At 36.6% G+C, this 18,027-nt stretch overlaps 1 protein-coding gene across 1 annotated transcript in view; it reads left to right on the top strand.

Moving 5' to 3' along the window:
• The first annotated feature begins 240 nt into the window (after positions 1-240).
• Positions 241-18,027, top strand: part of LOC123252376 (UPF0462 protein C4orf33 homolog) — a 33,510-nt gene continuing 15,723 nt past the window's right edge. The window contains exons 1-6 of the mRNA XM_044681714.1: positions 241-355; positions 2,117-2,288; positions 4,944-5,001; positions 8,339-8,519; positions 10,385-10,445; positions 16,825-16,873. Coding sequence (XP_044537649.1) covers positions 241-355; positions 2,117-2,288; positions 4,944-5,001; positions 8,339-8,519; positions 10,385-10,445; positions 16,825-16,873 — 636 coding nt within the window. The remainder of the gene's footprint in view (positions 356-2,116; positions 2,289-4,943; positions 5,002-8,338; positions 8,520-10,384; positions 10,446-16,824; positions 16,874-18,027) is intronic.

The following is an 18,027-nucleotide window of genomic DNA, read 5'->3' as shown; positions in this document are numbered from 1 at the left end:
TGATGACACTAAATATGTGACCTTGTGCTATAATTTTATTCTCTTTGCATGGATAGGTAGTATAGGAGATAGAAGGATCAGGAAGACCTAAGCTCAAATTCAGCCTCAGACACAAGTGTGTTATCTTGGGCAAGTCTAGCAGGGAAGCCAAGAAAAACAATGAATCATTTTTCCATTCTTGGGCAACTTAGGAAGACAGAAAGAGAGGTCTGTGGACATTGGGGTGGGGGCTGGCCAGAAATGTTGGATAGTGGAAGCAGCCCAACACTAGAGATAGTAAAGGAACTGATCACTTGGTCTAAAGAAATCCGAGAGGACTCCATACCAGCACCAGGAGCAATTTCTAGCCACAAATGTCAGCTTGCAACTCTGTCACCCATTACCTAGTTCTGGGACACAGTTCCAGGGCTGAGAGGAGTGCTGTGGTTGAAAGAGAGCAAGAAACTCTGCCTGGGTAAAAGCCTGAGCTCAAAGCAGGAGGCTAATGAATAGACTTCTTTCTGGATCATAACTTGTGGAAATGAACAAAAACTTAGAAGCCTCCACACTGATTTGTGAAAGCATCAGAGGACATAAAAGATAAAAACTCATGCCAGACATCTCCTCTTCTCCATTCTCAGAGGTGAAGCAAAGCTCAATTCTAATATAAAATCTAAAATCAAGAAATGGGCTGGGAAAAATGAGCAAACAACAAAAATAGAACCTGACCATAAAAAGCTACTATGGGGATAAAGAAGCTCAAGACATAAGCTCAAGACACAAATCTCCAATGAGAACAAGCAAAGCCTCAAAGGAAAAATGCTTATTAAAACAAACCCAGCAAGAAAGAATTCCTAAAAGAACTAAAGAAAGAGATAATAAAAAGAACAAAAATAAATTTAAAATTCAAATGAGATGAAAGAAAAATTGGAGAAAGAAATGAAAGATATGCAAGCAAATTATGAAAATGAGATTAACAGCTTGGTTAAAGAGGTACAAAAATACCGAAGAACATAATTCCGTAAAAATCAGAGAAAAATAAAAAGATAAATCTCAATGATTAATCATAAAGGACTTAACAAGGTAAAACTCTTTACATTCCTATAAGGGAAGATAATACATGTAATGCCTATGAACTTTAATATTGGTAAGGCTATTAAATCGTACCTACTTAGACAGAGGCATTGGTGTGAGTCTGCTTTGTTGGAATGATCTCAAAAGAATAATGGAAGAGTGAGAAAGAGGCTTGTACTGAGATAAGGAGGAAGATAGAGAAAAAAATGGAGAAAATTATCTTGAATAAATGAAATCCAAGAGGAAATGGTTATATAATAGAAGGAAAATAGTGGTTTAGGGGAAGATAAAGGTTGAAGTTCACTCTCTTCTGAATTGGTTCAAGGCTAGAAGAGTATACACATATGCATAGGTGGGTACAGAAATTCATCTTCTGAAATAGGGAAATAGGAGGAGAAGTAGAGGAGAAATACAAGGTAGGGTAGATTAAGGGTGGTGGTGGTCAGAAATTTAGTTGTTTCAGTCATGTTCGACTCTTTGTGACCAGTTTTCTAGGCAGATACTGGAATGGCTTGTTATTTCCTTCCCTTATTAATTTTATAGATGAGAAAACGAAGGCAAAGGGGATTAAGAAACTTGCCTAGGGTTATACAGCTAGCAAGGGTCTAAGGTAAGTTTTGAAATCCTTTCTGAGCTCTTCCAGAATCTGTGTCCAATTCATATTTTTCTTTTGGACTTTGCGTGTAATAGCTTTGCTTTCACTGACCCCTTCTATGTCTATGCCTTGCTCTTTGTTTCCATAAAAATTCTCTATAGTTAGGTGCTTTTTTTGTTGTTGTTGTCTGCTTATTTTCCCAACTTTTTTTTAGGTAGGCTCTGTTCTCTGGAAGAAAGCTTTAGTCCTACCTTGATGCTACTCTTAGCTTTATTTTTTGGTTTCTGCCAGTTTCGATTCTTCCAAGATGGTATGATGATCTGAGGGCTTGGAGCTCTGAGAGTCACCTCCAATTGCTGATTCAATTAACCCTTGAGACTGCTGAGGGCTCAAATTCTCACCTCAGACTTGGGTGAAGCTTTTGGTCTTACTCCGGGCTTGAAGATAACAGACTATCCTGCCCTTCAGCCTTTGATGAGAGGCTTAGGGGGTCTAGTTTGGATCCACCAAAAACCCTAAAATGGGATCTATGTCCTCACCACAAGCTCTTGCTGAGTCTGCTGGCCTCTCTCCTGGTCCACATAGATCAAGCTGCTTCTGTACAGACTGCCCTGGGCTGGAATTCTGGACCCCACTACAGGTTTGTTTTGAACCTCAAGTAGTGTGGGTTGGTTGGGTTGGTTGGACCTCTATCTACCCTGGCAGAGTCTTGGGGTCTGGTTATTAGTTTGGACTCAGGTTCAGAACCTGGCACAGCAGATGTGGGGTGAGGGGTTGGGGCTTGCTCTTCTTGGCTTCCTCCTTACTCCTTGCTGTAGCCTCCTTCTGGCTGTGCTCCCTCTCACCCTAGTGCCCCAGATATTCTCTGCCTATCTTTTAGGCTTTTATCTTCCTGAAGGTTGCTTCATTCTGTCTCCTTATTGGTTCTTTCACTCCTGTATTTGTTTTGTGGCAGTATTTTAAGATTGGTTGGAGGGGATTCTCATGGCGGTTTCGAGCTTTCCTGCTTCTACTCTGCCATCTTGGTTCCCTTGAGGTCAATTTTGAACTTGGGTTTCCAAGAATCTAGACCATTGGTTCCCAAACTTTTTTGGCCTACTGCCCCCTTTCCAGAAAAAAAATATTACTTAGCCCCCTGGAAATTAACTTAAAAAATTTTAATAGCAATTAATAGGAAAGATAAATGCACCTGTGGCCAACACTAGGCTCCCCTGGATCACTGCAGCACCCACCAGGGGGTGGTAGTGCCCACTTTGGGAATCACTGCTCTAGACCTTGGTGCTCTATCCACTGCTTGATGAATTCTTATGGAATTGAATTATGTCAGGAGACCTACATTGTGGCCCTGACTTTTCTACTAATCACATCAGTGATATCCGGCAAATTGCTCCATCCCTCTTGGCTTCAGTTTCTTCATTTGTAAAATGATGAGTTTGGACTTATATGACCTCTGTGACCTCCAATATGACCTCCAACTCTAAGCCTGTGATTATAATCTTTTTTCCTTCCAGATATAAAATAACACATGGAAAAATTTATGGGACAATCAGATGATTTTTACCTTCCATTTTGTTATGTTTTTAAAGTTCAGGAAGTTCAAATACTAACCAAGAGTCTTTGCTGATCCTTACCCTCCCCAAAGCCATGGCCTTCGGTCTGTTAGCAGCTTTGATCTTCACTCCCCTACATAAGTCATTACACTGTGTTAAGAGATTCACTTGGATAAGGAAAGGAAAACTTGTCCTTAAGCAGACTCATTTCTTTTTCCATGTAACCCGCATCGCACTTCTGGAACATTAATTACATTTACAAGATGCTAAGAAAGACAGTGTTCAGAGGGCATCCCAAACTCATGTTTTAGGGATAAGCTAGTGCCCTTTTGGGAGTCAAATGAGGGTCTAATTGTGCCGTGCATTCCAGGTTTTTCATTTAATTTCTCTGCAGTTGCTCTAGCTGGGTCACTAGAACAGCACCCTGGGTAAAGGCTCTAATCAGGGGGAGCTAATCCTTCTTCATTTAAACTCCTACCTCCCTCCAGCACATCAAATCTAACTGTGAGTGTCTGTTCATTGCCACAGTAGCTTAAATGGTGATTTTAAGGGAAGAGTTCAGTTTTAGTAGCTTTCATGTCGATTGCCAGCAAGCATGAATAGCATAGCACTCCAGTGCAATGTCTCCAAGGAAGGAACAGAATTCTAAATAGTTAGCCCACAGCTGGATCCAGGCTGATTTTACAGAATGAGAAAAGGTGTATATCACAGTAAATCCATCAAAAGCTAGCAGTTATACACAGGTGGCAAAATGGTAGGAACCAGCATCCTTAGAAAGTATATTATACACTGAGAATAAAAACACACATGTGACTTAACAGAAGTGACAGATACATTTCTGACTGGATATGAATGACTCATTGTAAGGATTTTACTATCATCATTTGAGGTTTATCATTATGCCTCAGAATTTTCAGCTGCCCCCCCCCCCCCAACCCCATGGATTTTCTGAAATGGTTCTCCAATTTTTCTTTGAAGGTGTTTTTTTGTGGCATTGTCTTTTACTGCTTCTTGCCACTAGATGGAAGAAGTAGGTTGATAAAATGATTTTTTTTTTCCTTATGGTGTTATAAGATCAACTGAGTTTACCTAGGAACAAGTATCAAACTGGATTAAAATCTTGACGATATCAGTAGTCCGGCTTCTATTCATCTTTTTTAACTGATTTATAATTAAAATCTAATATTTTAAAAATTTAAGTGTTTTTATTATTGATAGATTTCACTATAAACAACAAAATTTGCCTAGTAAAGTTTTATATTTAATGTAATTTATTTTAACACACAAGAATGTTGTAATGTGTTTTCTTTCCTTCCCCCTTTATAGCCATCAGGATTCTTTGTTTATTCATTCTTATTCACTTTCCTTCATATGATCATAGTGTATATTCCATTCTTCTGGTTCTGTTTCTTTCATTATTTCATAGAATTATCTTATAGATCTCTCCCCATTCTGACTTCACATCTGCCCATCTTCATTAAATTACTCTATTCCATTGTATGTTTCCAAATAAATTATATTAATTATCCAAATTATTTTAATTTCCAAAATTATTTAATAATTTCTTTAGTTTTGGACATTCAAATTTTTCTGTTTTTGAAAAAATCATACATAATGCCATGTGAAAATGTTAATTATAAGAACGTTTTTGTGGTTACTATCTTTGAGAATATTTTATGTAAAATCTGTACAAATCTATTAAAATATATCATTTGTAAGACTTTTTTCTTTCTCATATTTTATAGTACAAGAATTTTCAAAAATAGCCATGGGAAAAAATCACTATTGGATGGAAGAAGGGAGGTAAGAATCACTGCTTTAGTTTTGTCATTTTCAGTTGTGCCCTACTCTTCATGATCCCATTCAAGGTTTTCTTAGCAAAGATACACCCTAGTACTTTTTTTTTTGCCATTTCCTTTTCCAAGTCATTTTACATGTGAGGAAACTGAGGCAAACACGATTGAGTAACTTGCTGTCTCTGGTTACACAACCAATTAAGTATCTGAGGCTGGATTTGAACTTGGATCTTCCTAATTCAAGACCCAGTGCTCTCAGACAGGTAGGAAGAAAATCGAGAGGCTGAAGAACCAAAAAATTGGACCCTTTACTGAGAGCTCCCTCTTCTCCCCTCCTCTTCATCTTATATCACCCAGTTACTTTTTGCTACTGTATTCACCTTCACCCCTGTCTCATGTGAATGGGTTGCAGTTCTCCTTTCTAAGGCAAATCCCTCTACTAGTATTATCTAGCTGCCCAGAGAATGTAGACTAAAATAAAATACTTATCTTAATGTCAACTCAACTATTAAATTTAATCACTTTTGCTTTTATAAACACTTAACAACTGTGGTTTTTCCCTTAAAAGTATTTCTTAGCAAATAACTTTAGCAAGACCTAGTAATGCAGCAGCCAGACTATGTCCTCAAAGATAATCCTATCTATTATTTTATTGATTTTTTAAGATAATTTTTTTCAGTCGTGAGAAACTTGACTTTTCCATATACCAGCAACTCTACTTCAACTGCAACTGGGTGTCAGCCTAGGTGTTTACAATATTCCTCCATTGGAAACTGAATGCTTTAATTTCCTTAGGTCAAATTCTATGAGAAGTTAACAAATTTGAAAGAGGGATCCTTATCCAGTTGTTATAGGCCCTACAGCTGGATAGCTCCCCTAGATCACAATACCTTCATTTTACAGATGAAACTCAGACAAGAAGGGGAAAAATTTGCCTGAGGTCAAACAAAAGTAATTATGGAGCAAAACTAGGACTTTGTACCATGTAGATTTTAGAAATTCAATTCGATAAACATTAAATTATAAGTGCAGATGATCAGTAGGAAATTAGTAACACAGGAATGGAACTTAAGAGAAAGATTAGACTAGATATATAATTTGGATATCATCTGTTTAGAGATAATTGAGCTCTTAGGAACTGACTATTTCATTTGGAGATGGAGAAGGGAAGAGAAGAGAATCTAGAACAGAGCTTTGGGAAATGTTCTTTTTTAGAGTAATAAGAAATGGAGAAAGAACTCTCAGACAGGTAGGAAGAAAATCAAGAGGCTGAAGAACCAAAAAATTGGACCCTTTACTGAGAGCTCCCACTTCTCCCCTCCTCTTCATCTTACATCACCCAGTTACTTTTTGCTACTGTCTTCACCTTCACCCCAGTCTCATGTGAATGGGTTGCAATTCTCCTTTCTAAGGCAAATCCCTCTACATGCACAAATGATCCCAATTCCACCCTGTCCTCTTAACAAATTGCCCCCTCTGTCATTTTTAGTCTCTCACTTATCTTTGATTTTTCTTTGCCTACTGACAGCTTCCCTACTGCCAAAATGCATGTCAATGCCTCTCCCATTCTCATTTAACCCTTCCTTGATCCATCCATGCCTTCTAGCTAGCATTTCATATCTCAAACAAAAATAAAACAAAACAATGTCTGTGCTCAAGGAGCTTTCAGTCTAATGGGATGACAACATGCAGAGTTGTATACTCTGCAGGTACAACCTGGATGTACCCAGGATAAATCAGAGATAATGAACAGGGGGAAGGCATTAGCATTAAGGAGGCTGGAGAAAAACTTCTTTCAGAAGGTCAGATTTTTGCTGAATTCTGGAGGAAGTCAGGAGGTAGAAATGAGAAAAGAGAAAAACAATTTCACAGAGAGTAGTAATGAGTGAAAATGTTGAGTCAGAAAATGGAATGTCTTCTGCAAGGAACAGCAAAAAGACCATTGGATCAAAGACTATGTGTGAATGCGTATGTTGTGTGGGTATGTGTATGCAGAGGTAGAAGTACAGTGTAAGAAGGTTAGAGAAGGGACAGGCAATACATTTTGAAGAGCTTTGAATGTCAAACAGAAAATTTTATAGCTGATTCTGGAGATAATAGGGAACCACAAGAGTTCATTGAATTGGGAGCAGGGGGTGACATGGTTGGATCTGTGCTTTAAGATCACTTTGAGAGTTGAATGAAGGATCAATTGGAGTGGGAGATGAGGGCCAGTACCCAGGTGTTGATGTCAGTATCATAGGAAAGAAGGATACGTCTATATATTATGGAATATTATGAAAGCAGAATTGTCAGAACTTGGCAAAAGATTGGATGGGGGGAGTGGAAACTAGGACGATAGTTAAATTATTAGCCTAGGTGACTAAGAAGAGAGTGGTGTACCCTCAATAATAACAAATAAATTAGGAAAGAGGAACTTTAAAGAAAATAACAAGTTTAGTTTTTAGACATTCAGCTTGAGGTGCCCAAAAGACACAGATAGTTGGAAATGTGGGACTGGCCGTCAGGAGAGACGTTAGGGTTCAGTAAGTAAATCTGAGAATCATCAGAATGGAAATGATTGAATCTATGGGAGCTAATAGATGAATATCAAGCAAAGGAGATTGAGAAGGAATGGTATAGGGTAGGTTGTTCAAGGATTCTCTCATCCATTCTTTCTTCTATACAATCTTTCCTACTCTCCTTAGTTGATGATACTCTCTTTCATCTAATTATCCTATATTTTCTTATCTATTTACCTGTGACAAGCTCTAAGAATAAAAGTTTCTTGAGGACAGTGATTTCATTTCTACATCCTCAGAACCTAACACATAGCAAGTGCTTATTAAATTGTGAATTATTCATGTTATCCCTCCTTTTGGCACTCAATCCTATGCTTATTTGCTTTGTTTACAGTTCCACAGGTCATATTTCATGTCTTTTTGTTCTGACTCTTTAGAAACTGTCTGCTATGTATTGTATCTCCTGCACAGTATGAGGCAGTTTTTACTCACTGGATTCTTGTAGAATGAATGAAAATGCGTATATTACATCTGCTATGTACCTAATGCTGCTACCAAATTAAAAACCAAGGGAAGACAGTGGCTAAAAATAGTTTTATATAACTTTTACCATGAAGGAATAGCACACACACACACACACACACACACACACACACACACACACACACACACACAGCTTTCCTGCAATTAACTGAATCCTTTAGAAACTAATGAAGTGATCATGGCTCTAGGGAGGCTAGGGAAAATGTTGATTTGCACTTAATTTGAACAAGACTAGGGAAGCAAAAAATATACTGCATTTACCCATGCTCTCTTATTTGTTCTTCTGTCTCATGCTGAAAGTTGGAATACAGCATAATCACCACCTGGGACAATCTTCCAGTGACACACAGACCTGTAACTTTCCACTTCAAACCAGGGGATCAAGGATTGCTGATGGAAGTGAATGCTCCCTTCTTTGATGATCCTCTAGCACCACCTGGTGCCCCAGGCCAACCTTTTAATGGACTCTGGGAGTATGAAGGTGAGAGATTTTCTCTCCTGAGATTGACAGTGAATGGTGTAGTGGTTTATGCCTGTAATTATTGCTTTGGAAAGGTAGAGGTTGGAGGATCACTTGAGAACTAAACAGATTGGGGTGTCTACACAAAGTTCAGCACCAATAGGGGAAGCCCCTGGAAATGAGAGCAGGGATGGGCCAGAAAGATGCCCAAATTGGTTAAACTAATCCAGGTCAGAAATGGAGCAAGTCAAAACTTCTGATCAGCAGTGTTATTAGCCTGAGTGGCTATTGCACTTTCAGCCTGGGCAAGATAAAGAGAACCAGGCAGATAGAAAAAGGAGAGTAGGAGAGAGAGAGAGAGAGAGGGAGGGAGGAAGAGATAGAGAGAGATACAGAGAGAGAGAGATACAGAGAGAGACACAGAGACAGGGACACAGAGACAGAGACACAGAGAGAGACAGAGGGAGGGAGGTGGGGGAGATGAGTCTGGAGAGGACAAAGAAAAAAGAGGAAGAAGGAGAGAGAGGAAGATTCAGTTCAAGTTTAAAAGGGATTGCCTGTAGAGGTTATGAGATCTTTTAGAAGTTCTTGTTTATGTATGACTATATGTTAATTGCATAAAACAGGAGTATAATGGAGAGCCTCTTCATCAAGATGCCCAACTAATCAAAAAAGTTCAGCCAAATAACACACATAAGGAAAAAAAAACACAAGTGGATGAGGAATCTTTGTTGTCCAAATTATGACCTGCAATTAGATGGGAAATGCATAGAGGTTGTCCACATACACACATATATAAATACACATATAGATATACATATATTTCTCTGTATATAAGTACTCCAAATGGATATATTGAATCACCAGAGTATAGTCAGCCCTTTAAGGAAAGGGACTATGATTTGTATTTGACTATATTCTAAATTGTATGGAAAATAATGTCCCATTTAGAAAATTCTCCTGTGATGCAAAGACAGAAGCAGAATATCCCTTGCCCAGGGGAGCTTATATTCTATTGAGAAGATTTGTTTAGTTGCTTCAATTGTGACCCCCTTGTTTTCTGGGCAAAGACACTGGAGTGGTCAGTCATTTCCTTTTGCAGGCCATTTTATTGATGACTTAATTGAGGCAAACAGAGTTGAATGAGTTGCCCAGGGTCACACAGCTAATAAGTACTTGAGGCTGGATTTGAATTCAAGACTTTCTGGCTCTAGGCCTGGTGTTCTGGTATCCACTGTGACACCAACTTGCCCCATTGAGAAGACAATAATATATAAAGAGATATGTAAATCTAGCACATATATTAAGTAAATGCCAAGTAATTTTAGGGGGCACTAATGGAAATGCCATATGTAGACGGTAGCATCTGACCTGAGCCTTGAAAGGACCTGACCTAGAGAGTCCAAGAAAAAGAAGTAAGGAAAGAGAGCATGCTAGGAAAGGGGGACAGTTTGTAAAAAGAAACAGAAGAGGGAGATACAATGCCAAATTTGAGGTCCAGCAAGTGGATCTGCAGGGCAGAATTTCAAATATATGAAGAGATGTAGCAGGAAATGTGTGATAAGGTAGCCCTGAACCCAGACTGTGAAGGGCTTTAAATGCCAAATGAAGGCATTTTTTAACTCTTAGGGACAGAATTTATTCATAAGAAAATTCCAATAAATTGAAAGTATGAAAAGTTTCACATCTTAGATGGGTTCTACAATAAAGTAAATAAATAAAACTGTACTTATGTTATATGGTAATGTCTTGCTATGCAGATGTTTATGCCACCAAAAGGGAGCCAGGAAAGCTTTTGGAGCAAGGGAGGATCAATGTTTACTTTCTTGGTTCTAATAAGATCAAACTGCTTTTAATATACTGTAATTGCTATTCTTTATCTGCAGTTGTGGAAGCATTTTTCCTAAATAGTACAACCAAAGAATACTTGGAAGTAGAGCTTTGTCCGTAAGTTCTTTATCTGCCATGTTTTCATTTTGCTTTGACTGTTTAAGGGGAGCTTTTCAAGTAGCTTTCAAAAATCATTGGACTACAAAAACTTCTATTTGTACAAAATTTATGTCATTAATTTTTATCAATATTTAGTAATGTTAATAAATACTTAACATTATTTAATTTAATATTTAGTTATGTTGTCCTAACCCTCTAGTGAGGTAAGAGAACTAATGCATTTAATTGCCATAGGGCAGATCTGATGTTAACTTTCAAATGTTGACTGGCATGGAAAATAGACAAATAGGTAAGAGTTTAAAAACCTTCTGAGTTTATTGAATTTCTTCAGGGCTTAACTGGTGTGCTTTTTATTAGCTCTGGGTTGATTTCATTAGACCTCTCTCACACTGGTATCTAAGAACTTTTTTTATGATGACAGTATATATATATATATATACACACACACACACATATATATATATATATATATATACACACACACACAAATAGATAGATAGATAGATAGCACCACTATCACAATGGCAAATTTGGTTAAAGGGACCCAGGAATTAAAATAATAGAGAAACGAAACAATTCTCAGTAATGCTTTTCTATTCATGGAAAAACTCTGTTTTTGGAATCAGAGGTATAGGCTTCAAAAATCTCACTCTACTACTTGCTAGCTTTGTGACCTTGGATAAATCATTTATTTGGGTCTCAATTTCTTCATCTGTGAAATGATTGCACTGAACAAAATGACTTCTAAGGTTCCATATAACACTACAAATATAGTTTTTATGATGATAAGGTTTTGTTTGAGGAAGCAAACAAAATTTTGGGGTGAAATAGTTCAGGCTTGGAAATTTCTTAATGAGGGAACCAGCTTTGACCTAGAAAACTTGTATTTCAAAGTGATTTGCTAGGAGAAAAACCTCATGATCCACTGTCAGTGGGGCACAACTAGTCAGATTCTCATCTTTATTCATTTTTACCTTAATCTTTTATAGGCAAACTCTATGTACAGTGCAACAAAGAGTTGATCTAAGAAGAAATTATAAAAACATTTCAGGAAGACTTAAAATATTAGCAAAATGTATATTTCTTTGGATGCTAATTTTTGATCATTCAACACAATGCTACGATTTGAAATGGAACTCATTTAGCATATGAGTAATGAAAATTTCCTTCTTTCTTAGTGCTTTAGTTTAGGTCCTAATTGCTTCTTGTATAGATTATTGACAACATCCTGATTGGTCTTCCTGAGTCAAGTATCTCCCTATGCTAGTCCATCTTATACACTGCAGCCAAAGTAATTTTCCTTAAGGGTAGGTCTGACCATTAGCCCATGACCTCCTTGAGATCAGAGATTATAGTGCCTGACACATAGTAAATGCTTAATAAATGTTTATTGACTAATTCCCTGACTCAATCAAATCCAGTGGCTTCCTTTTAACTCTAGGATAAAATAGAAACTCCTCTGTTTAATTTTAAAAGCTCTACAAAATCTCCCCCTCACCTATTTCTCTACTTTCATTGAACATGGATTTCCCTCTCCCACACTTCGCAATCCAATTAAACTGGTTTTCCCTCTGTTCTTTACACACAACCCTGTACCTTCCAACTCTGTGCCTTTTGCACTACATGTCCCATAGGTGTCCCCTCTTCTCCTATTTCTTATAGAGTCTATATGACTTATAGATTTCTTATAAACTCTTATAGAGTACTATTCTTCTGCTAAGATAGAGATTAAGCACCAGTTTTTACATAAAGATTTTCCTGCTATCCCTTATTTCTAGGGTTCATCCTTTTGAAATCATCAGGCATTGATAAAACATGTATTCTATAATTATTATTTTATTGTATATTATGCCTCTTCCAATGGTGTGTCAGCCCTTTGATGGGAGGCACTGGTTTTAGTCTTGGTTTTCATATCCTTAGTTTCTACCACAACTCAGTTCCTACCCACAAGTGCACAATAGTTACTTAATAAATACTTACTGATTGGTTAATATAGAGTTTTAGTGAAATGTTTTTTTTGGATGCTTATTTAAAATTGTTATGTTAATAGACTTTTTCCCAGGTTGACCAGTTGGAATTCTAGTAAGCAACCTGAGGAAGATTCAAGAATGGCTTTTTTTCCCCCTGAGGCACAGAGTTAACTGCTGATATTTTATTTCTGACCTCTACCACTCACTTGTGGTTTTTCTCTTACTTGTACCACTCTCATTCCTTCACTCCTCCTTTCAGAGTTTCCTGAATTTTTCTTAGATTTAGTAATTCAGTAGGATAAACCAATCAGTTGGTGAAAAATCAATCACTAAAGGACATTATTGTAAATCCCTCTTCAACAAACATTCATTTTCAATGCAGCAAGCATTTATTAAGTTCCTACTACATACCAGGTAGTTTGCTAGATGCTAGAAACAGTTTATTGGAGTAGAGGAAATTCTTCTTGGAAGTAATCCCAGTAGAGCCCCCTTTCTTGTTCTAAATCCTTAGCTCACCACTAGGTTCCTTGGTTTCTTTTGCTTTACTGTTCCCCAGATGGAAAAAAGATAGTGAAAGGAGGCTCTATGAAGTTTTCTACATAGTCATTTCTAAATTTATAGAAGTATTTTATCATTTTATCATTATATATGGATTAATTTAACCCCTTCACAAATATTCTTTTGACATGGTTTTACTTTACATAAGCAAGAATTAAAAAAAAAGATGAAGTAAGCAATAAGACTTTATATAAGTGCTTTGCAAGTTGTCTCCAAGTACCCCGGAGGGGAAGCCAACAAACAGGAATCTGCTGATCTCAAAGCAGTTATTTTGGATGTTATTGCTTAAACCAAACTTTAATTTGCTGAGATAGTTGTTTTAAACAAATTCAACCAGAAGCATTCATCATTTATTTCCCAAATGTGTATTGGATTTCAGTTTAAAGTTTGGAGGGTGATTGTGGTATTGTGGCTCTTGGACAAGAAGGAAATTCAGGAACCAGTAGATAAATCCTCTCATTTTCCAGATGAAAAAAATCAAAGTCTAAGAGATTTAATGATTTGACTCTAGTTATATGGACGGTATGGGATTTGAACCTTGGACTTCTAAACTCTAGAGCCAAAGTTCTATATACTGTGTCCATTATAGAGCCTATTGAAGACTAAATAAAAATTTGTCTAATTTTGGTTCATAAAATACCACTGGACATCTGGAATTTATGGAATAAAGTGAAATTGAAAGCTTTCCTGTTTCCACCTATATTGCTATTAATTATTGAAGGCTATTTATTGTGTTTGTGAATTATCTTTATGTCTTCCTGTTTCTTTTACTTCTGACTTTCTGCTTCTTGGGCATATACCTGGCAAGTGAAGAGAATGGAAGTTAAATTTATATATACCATTTTGTCACTGGCTAGTGACAGAGGGTAAAGAGGCTTAAATTTGGTGTTAGTGTGCCAGGTTTGAATGATTTCTGGATTAAGGATGTTCATTTTGTTTATGAAATGAGAATTCACTATATTTGGCTTTATTAGACTCTATCAACCAGTTTTTCTTTGAATTCTAAAGGTACACTTTTCTCAAAAAACTACCACATTTATTGCCCACCTAAAATACTTTATTCAGATTTTATAGAAAGGCAATGAATTTCCAAATATGAGACAGTGATACTTTCTATAATGTTAACTTCATCTTCCTAAGGCAATGATCTGGAGTTTAAACTTATCTATGGTAGTTATAGGATTATATTAAAAAGATTCTCTTTATATGTTAGAAAAAAAACCTGTTCTTTTTGGAACTGGATAATACTATTTGATGTGCCTTCTACTTCTTGGAAAAGGTCATCTAAATGATTGAAAACACATAATTAGACTCATACGAAATAAGTAATTCCTTTTTTGCTAGCAATAGTCTGCCCTTTATACAATTACATACAATAATTAATGAATGCTCCTTTGTAAATTCAATGTTTTGTCTGTCTAATTGATACCATTTTAGGCTTTGAAATAAATGTGGAGAAAGCTCTTCCCAGGAAAATAGCAATAAAAATATACTAAGTAATGGCATCAATTACATATTTCACCTTTTAATTTTAATTTCACCATAATTTTCATTATGGAGCTAAGTCTTTAGTAGAGATACTGATAGATTCTTTCAAAGGATCATAGATTTAGAGTTGGAAAGGGGCTTCGAAAGTTATCTAGTCCAAACCTTTCATTTTAAAGATGAAGAAAGTGAGAAGCGCACAGACTTGCCAAGGTTTCACAGACTGTAATTGGCAGAGCCAGGATTAAAATCTTGATCCTCTGATGTACTTTTCAGTGTATCGTGCTTTTTTCTTAGATTTCTGCCTAGATATTATGATTCTTGGCATAGGAAAAAAGAAAGTAAAACAACAAAGTTAATGGAAGAAATCCAAAATCGTGGTCAGTGGTTGAAACGGGGCAGCCAGGTGGTTCAGTGAATAGAATTCAGGGGCCTGGAGTCAGGAAGATTCATCTTCCTGAGTTCAAATCTAGCCTCTGATCCTTACTAGCTGTGTAACTGGACAAATCACTTAACCTTGTTGAGTTCCGTTTCCTCAACTATCAAATGATCCAGAGAAGGAAATGGCCAACCATTCCAGTATCTTTGCCAAGAAAATCCCAAATGGGATCACAAAGAGCTGGATATGACTGAAACGACTCAGCAATAACAACCATAACAACAAAGGGGATGAAATAGATACAAGAATTTCCATTAGAAATTAAGCTAGTTTATATTGATGATATTTGACATTATAGGTGCCATTGCCTTTTTTTTTTTTAACCCTTACCTTCTGTCTTGGAGCCAATATTGGCTCCAAGGCAGAAGAGTGGTAAGGGCTAGGCAATGGGGGTCAAGTGACTTGCCCAGGGTCACACAGCTAGGAAGTGTCTGAGGCCAGAACGTAGGACCTTCTGTCTCTAGGTCTGACTCTCAATCCACTGAGCTACTCAGCTGCCCCCTACATAGTGCTTTAAAGTTTACAAGGTATTTTATATACATGATTTCATTTGAGTTTCCCTATGGCTCTGTGAGGTTGGTACTTAATAACATTTTTTATATAGTATTGTTAGAATATTATGAAATCCATTTTGTGGATGGAGAAACTAAGACTCAGCATTTGTAGCAGTGACTGGCACATAGTCAGAAACTTAGTAAATGTGACTAACTGAAATTAAATTAAATTAAATGACTTGCTTATTGTCAAATAGCTAGTAAATGTTGGAGACAAGATTCAAACCCAATTCTATCTATATCAGTTGATACGTGAATTCATAGTATGATGTGAATTTTTTCTCCTCTGATTAAAAACAATAACTTCTATATAATAATGATTAGGGGATCTAATATCACATTCTGTGGTATGTGATTGCTGCTAAGATACTTATTTCTCCTTTATTTTATTGAGGAAGTTTTTTTTGCTGATTTTATAAATAGCTTGGACTATTAAAAGAGTACATGTGATACTGAAGGCTGAAATGAACATATATTCTGTTGTGCAAATCTGGGAATTTGTGGACTGAGTACATGTTGATCCACTTGTGTCTTTTTGAGCACTCTGTAAATAGACTTATTAGCATATTATGTACAGTGGGCTGAACATTATTAAAACAAATGCAAACAGCTGGTCTTTAAATTGATTCTTCCTACATTATAATTAACTTCTGACAGAGCGGAGAAGTTTAGATGAAGTTTAGGTTTCTCTAAACTTCCCTTTAATTTGAAGCTTCTTAATTTGAGTTGCTAGTCAGAAGAGAGGCCAAAGGGAATAGGCCAGAACACTGCTTTCTATGTATGCAAATACCTTTCCATCTGTCTTCAACTATCAACAAAAAATAGAACTACTCAACATGGCAAGCTTTCTAGAATGAGCTCCTGATAGACCATGAATAAACTAGATAGGAATTTAAATCCTATATATGTTTGAAGGAACCAATCTGTGTTAACCATTCTATTTATTTTTATTTTTAAATGCTTACCGATGTCTTTTTGATTTTGCTTCATCTTCTTTTCCAGCTATCCTTTGGTCCTTCACCTAGTGAGCAATTCTTTATAACAAAGAAAAATTATTTAAGAGAACCAACTGATACAGTGATCTTGTCCAACAATGCATGTTACATTCTGTACCTTTTTGTCCCTTATCTGTCCAAGGAAAGCAGGGAGGTGCATTTTCTCACTTCCTCTCTGAAATCAAGACTGGTTGTTATTATCACACATGTAAGACATTCTATTTCGATAGTATAATCAATACTCAAAAGTCAATGAACATTTATTTAGTGCTTACTATGTGTCAACCACTGTGCTAATTGCTGGGATACAAATTCAAATAAAGATGACAGTATGTCCCCTTATTCTCTTACTCTTTTCTCTTTTGGTTTGTCTAGGCACGGACAACACCTGGTCCTTTTGCTCTCCAGTGGTGATGCTTTTGCAGTAAGTCCTATTTGAAAAGTAATATCACCTATGAATGCTTTGATATGAATTTTACCATACTAAAGATATCTTACAATTATTGTACTTTTGTTTTTGTTTTGCTCTTTTAGAATTTTAGAAATAATGTTTTATTTTTTCTCTAAGAGAAGAAAATCTATGCATCTAAATATTTGTCTCTTATTTTCATCTCCTTTTCCCCGTAAAAGAATAAAGAAAGGTGAGTGCTTTCTTCCAGAGGTGAATTTTTCAATCAGCAACAATGATGGTTATGCTGGTTGGGGGTGGGAGATATATTTTGTACTTACTACAAGAAAGATCAGACTCTCTGGAGAAAGTTATCTGAAATTGTCTTGAAAACCATGAATCATGGATATTTCCATCAAGAAGCAAAGGCTCTTTTAAAATACAAATTGATTCTCATTCAGTGAAAGAAAATGGGACTTTCAAATATTTTTCAATATGTTTAAAACTTATTTACTTTCCATTCGAACCAACTCCTACCACCTCTTTGTTTCTTTAAATTCTCCTATGTCACCCAGACTATCTAGAAGATATTTTTGTCTTGTCTTTCTCTCTTATCTCTCAAATCCAGTCAATCACCAAATGCTATAGATCTTAGCTCTAGAGTGTTTCTCAAATGTATATCCCCTTTTCTAATCCCACCATCTCCATTCTAATTCGGGCCAGTAGGAAAATTGGTAATATTTGTGCTTGGAGTAAGTGGCATAAACTATTCTCTCATTTCCCTTGGCTAAGGGGCAGAATAACAGAAATCTTGGAACACTATTTGGGGAAGCCATGACTAGGGAAACTGCCTTTGGGGATGATAAGCTAATCAAAGTAGTTTCAGACCTGAGCTTTCACTACCAGGTTCTATGCTTGCAATTCTTTTCCTCCCTGTTTCTACTTTCTGGCTTCCCTGACTGTGACTTTCTTTAATTTTTAGCTAAAATCCTACTTTCCGTAAAAAGACTATCTTTGCCCCCCCCTTAATGCTAGTGCCTTCCTGATGTGATTATCTTCAGTTTATCCCATCTATATTTTACTGGTATATAGTTGTGATCATGTTGTCTCCTCCATTAGATTGTGAGCTTCTTAAGGGCAGGGACCATTTTATTTTTCTTTGTAACTAGCTCTTACTACAGAATCTAGAG

The sequence above is a fragment of the Gracilinanus agilis genome, chromosome 6 (genome assembly GCF_016433145.1).
Source record: "Gracilinanus agilis isolate LMUSP501 chromosome 6, AgileGrace, whole genome shotgun sequence".
In the NCBI taxonomy this organism is placed as follows: domain Eukaryota; kingdom Metazoa; phylum Chordata; class Mammalia; order Didelphimorphia; family Didelphidae; genus Gracilinanus; species Gracilinanus agilis.
This window is presented reverse-complemented; position numbering and strand designations above follow the sequence as displayed.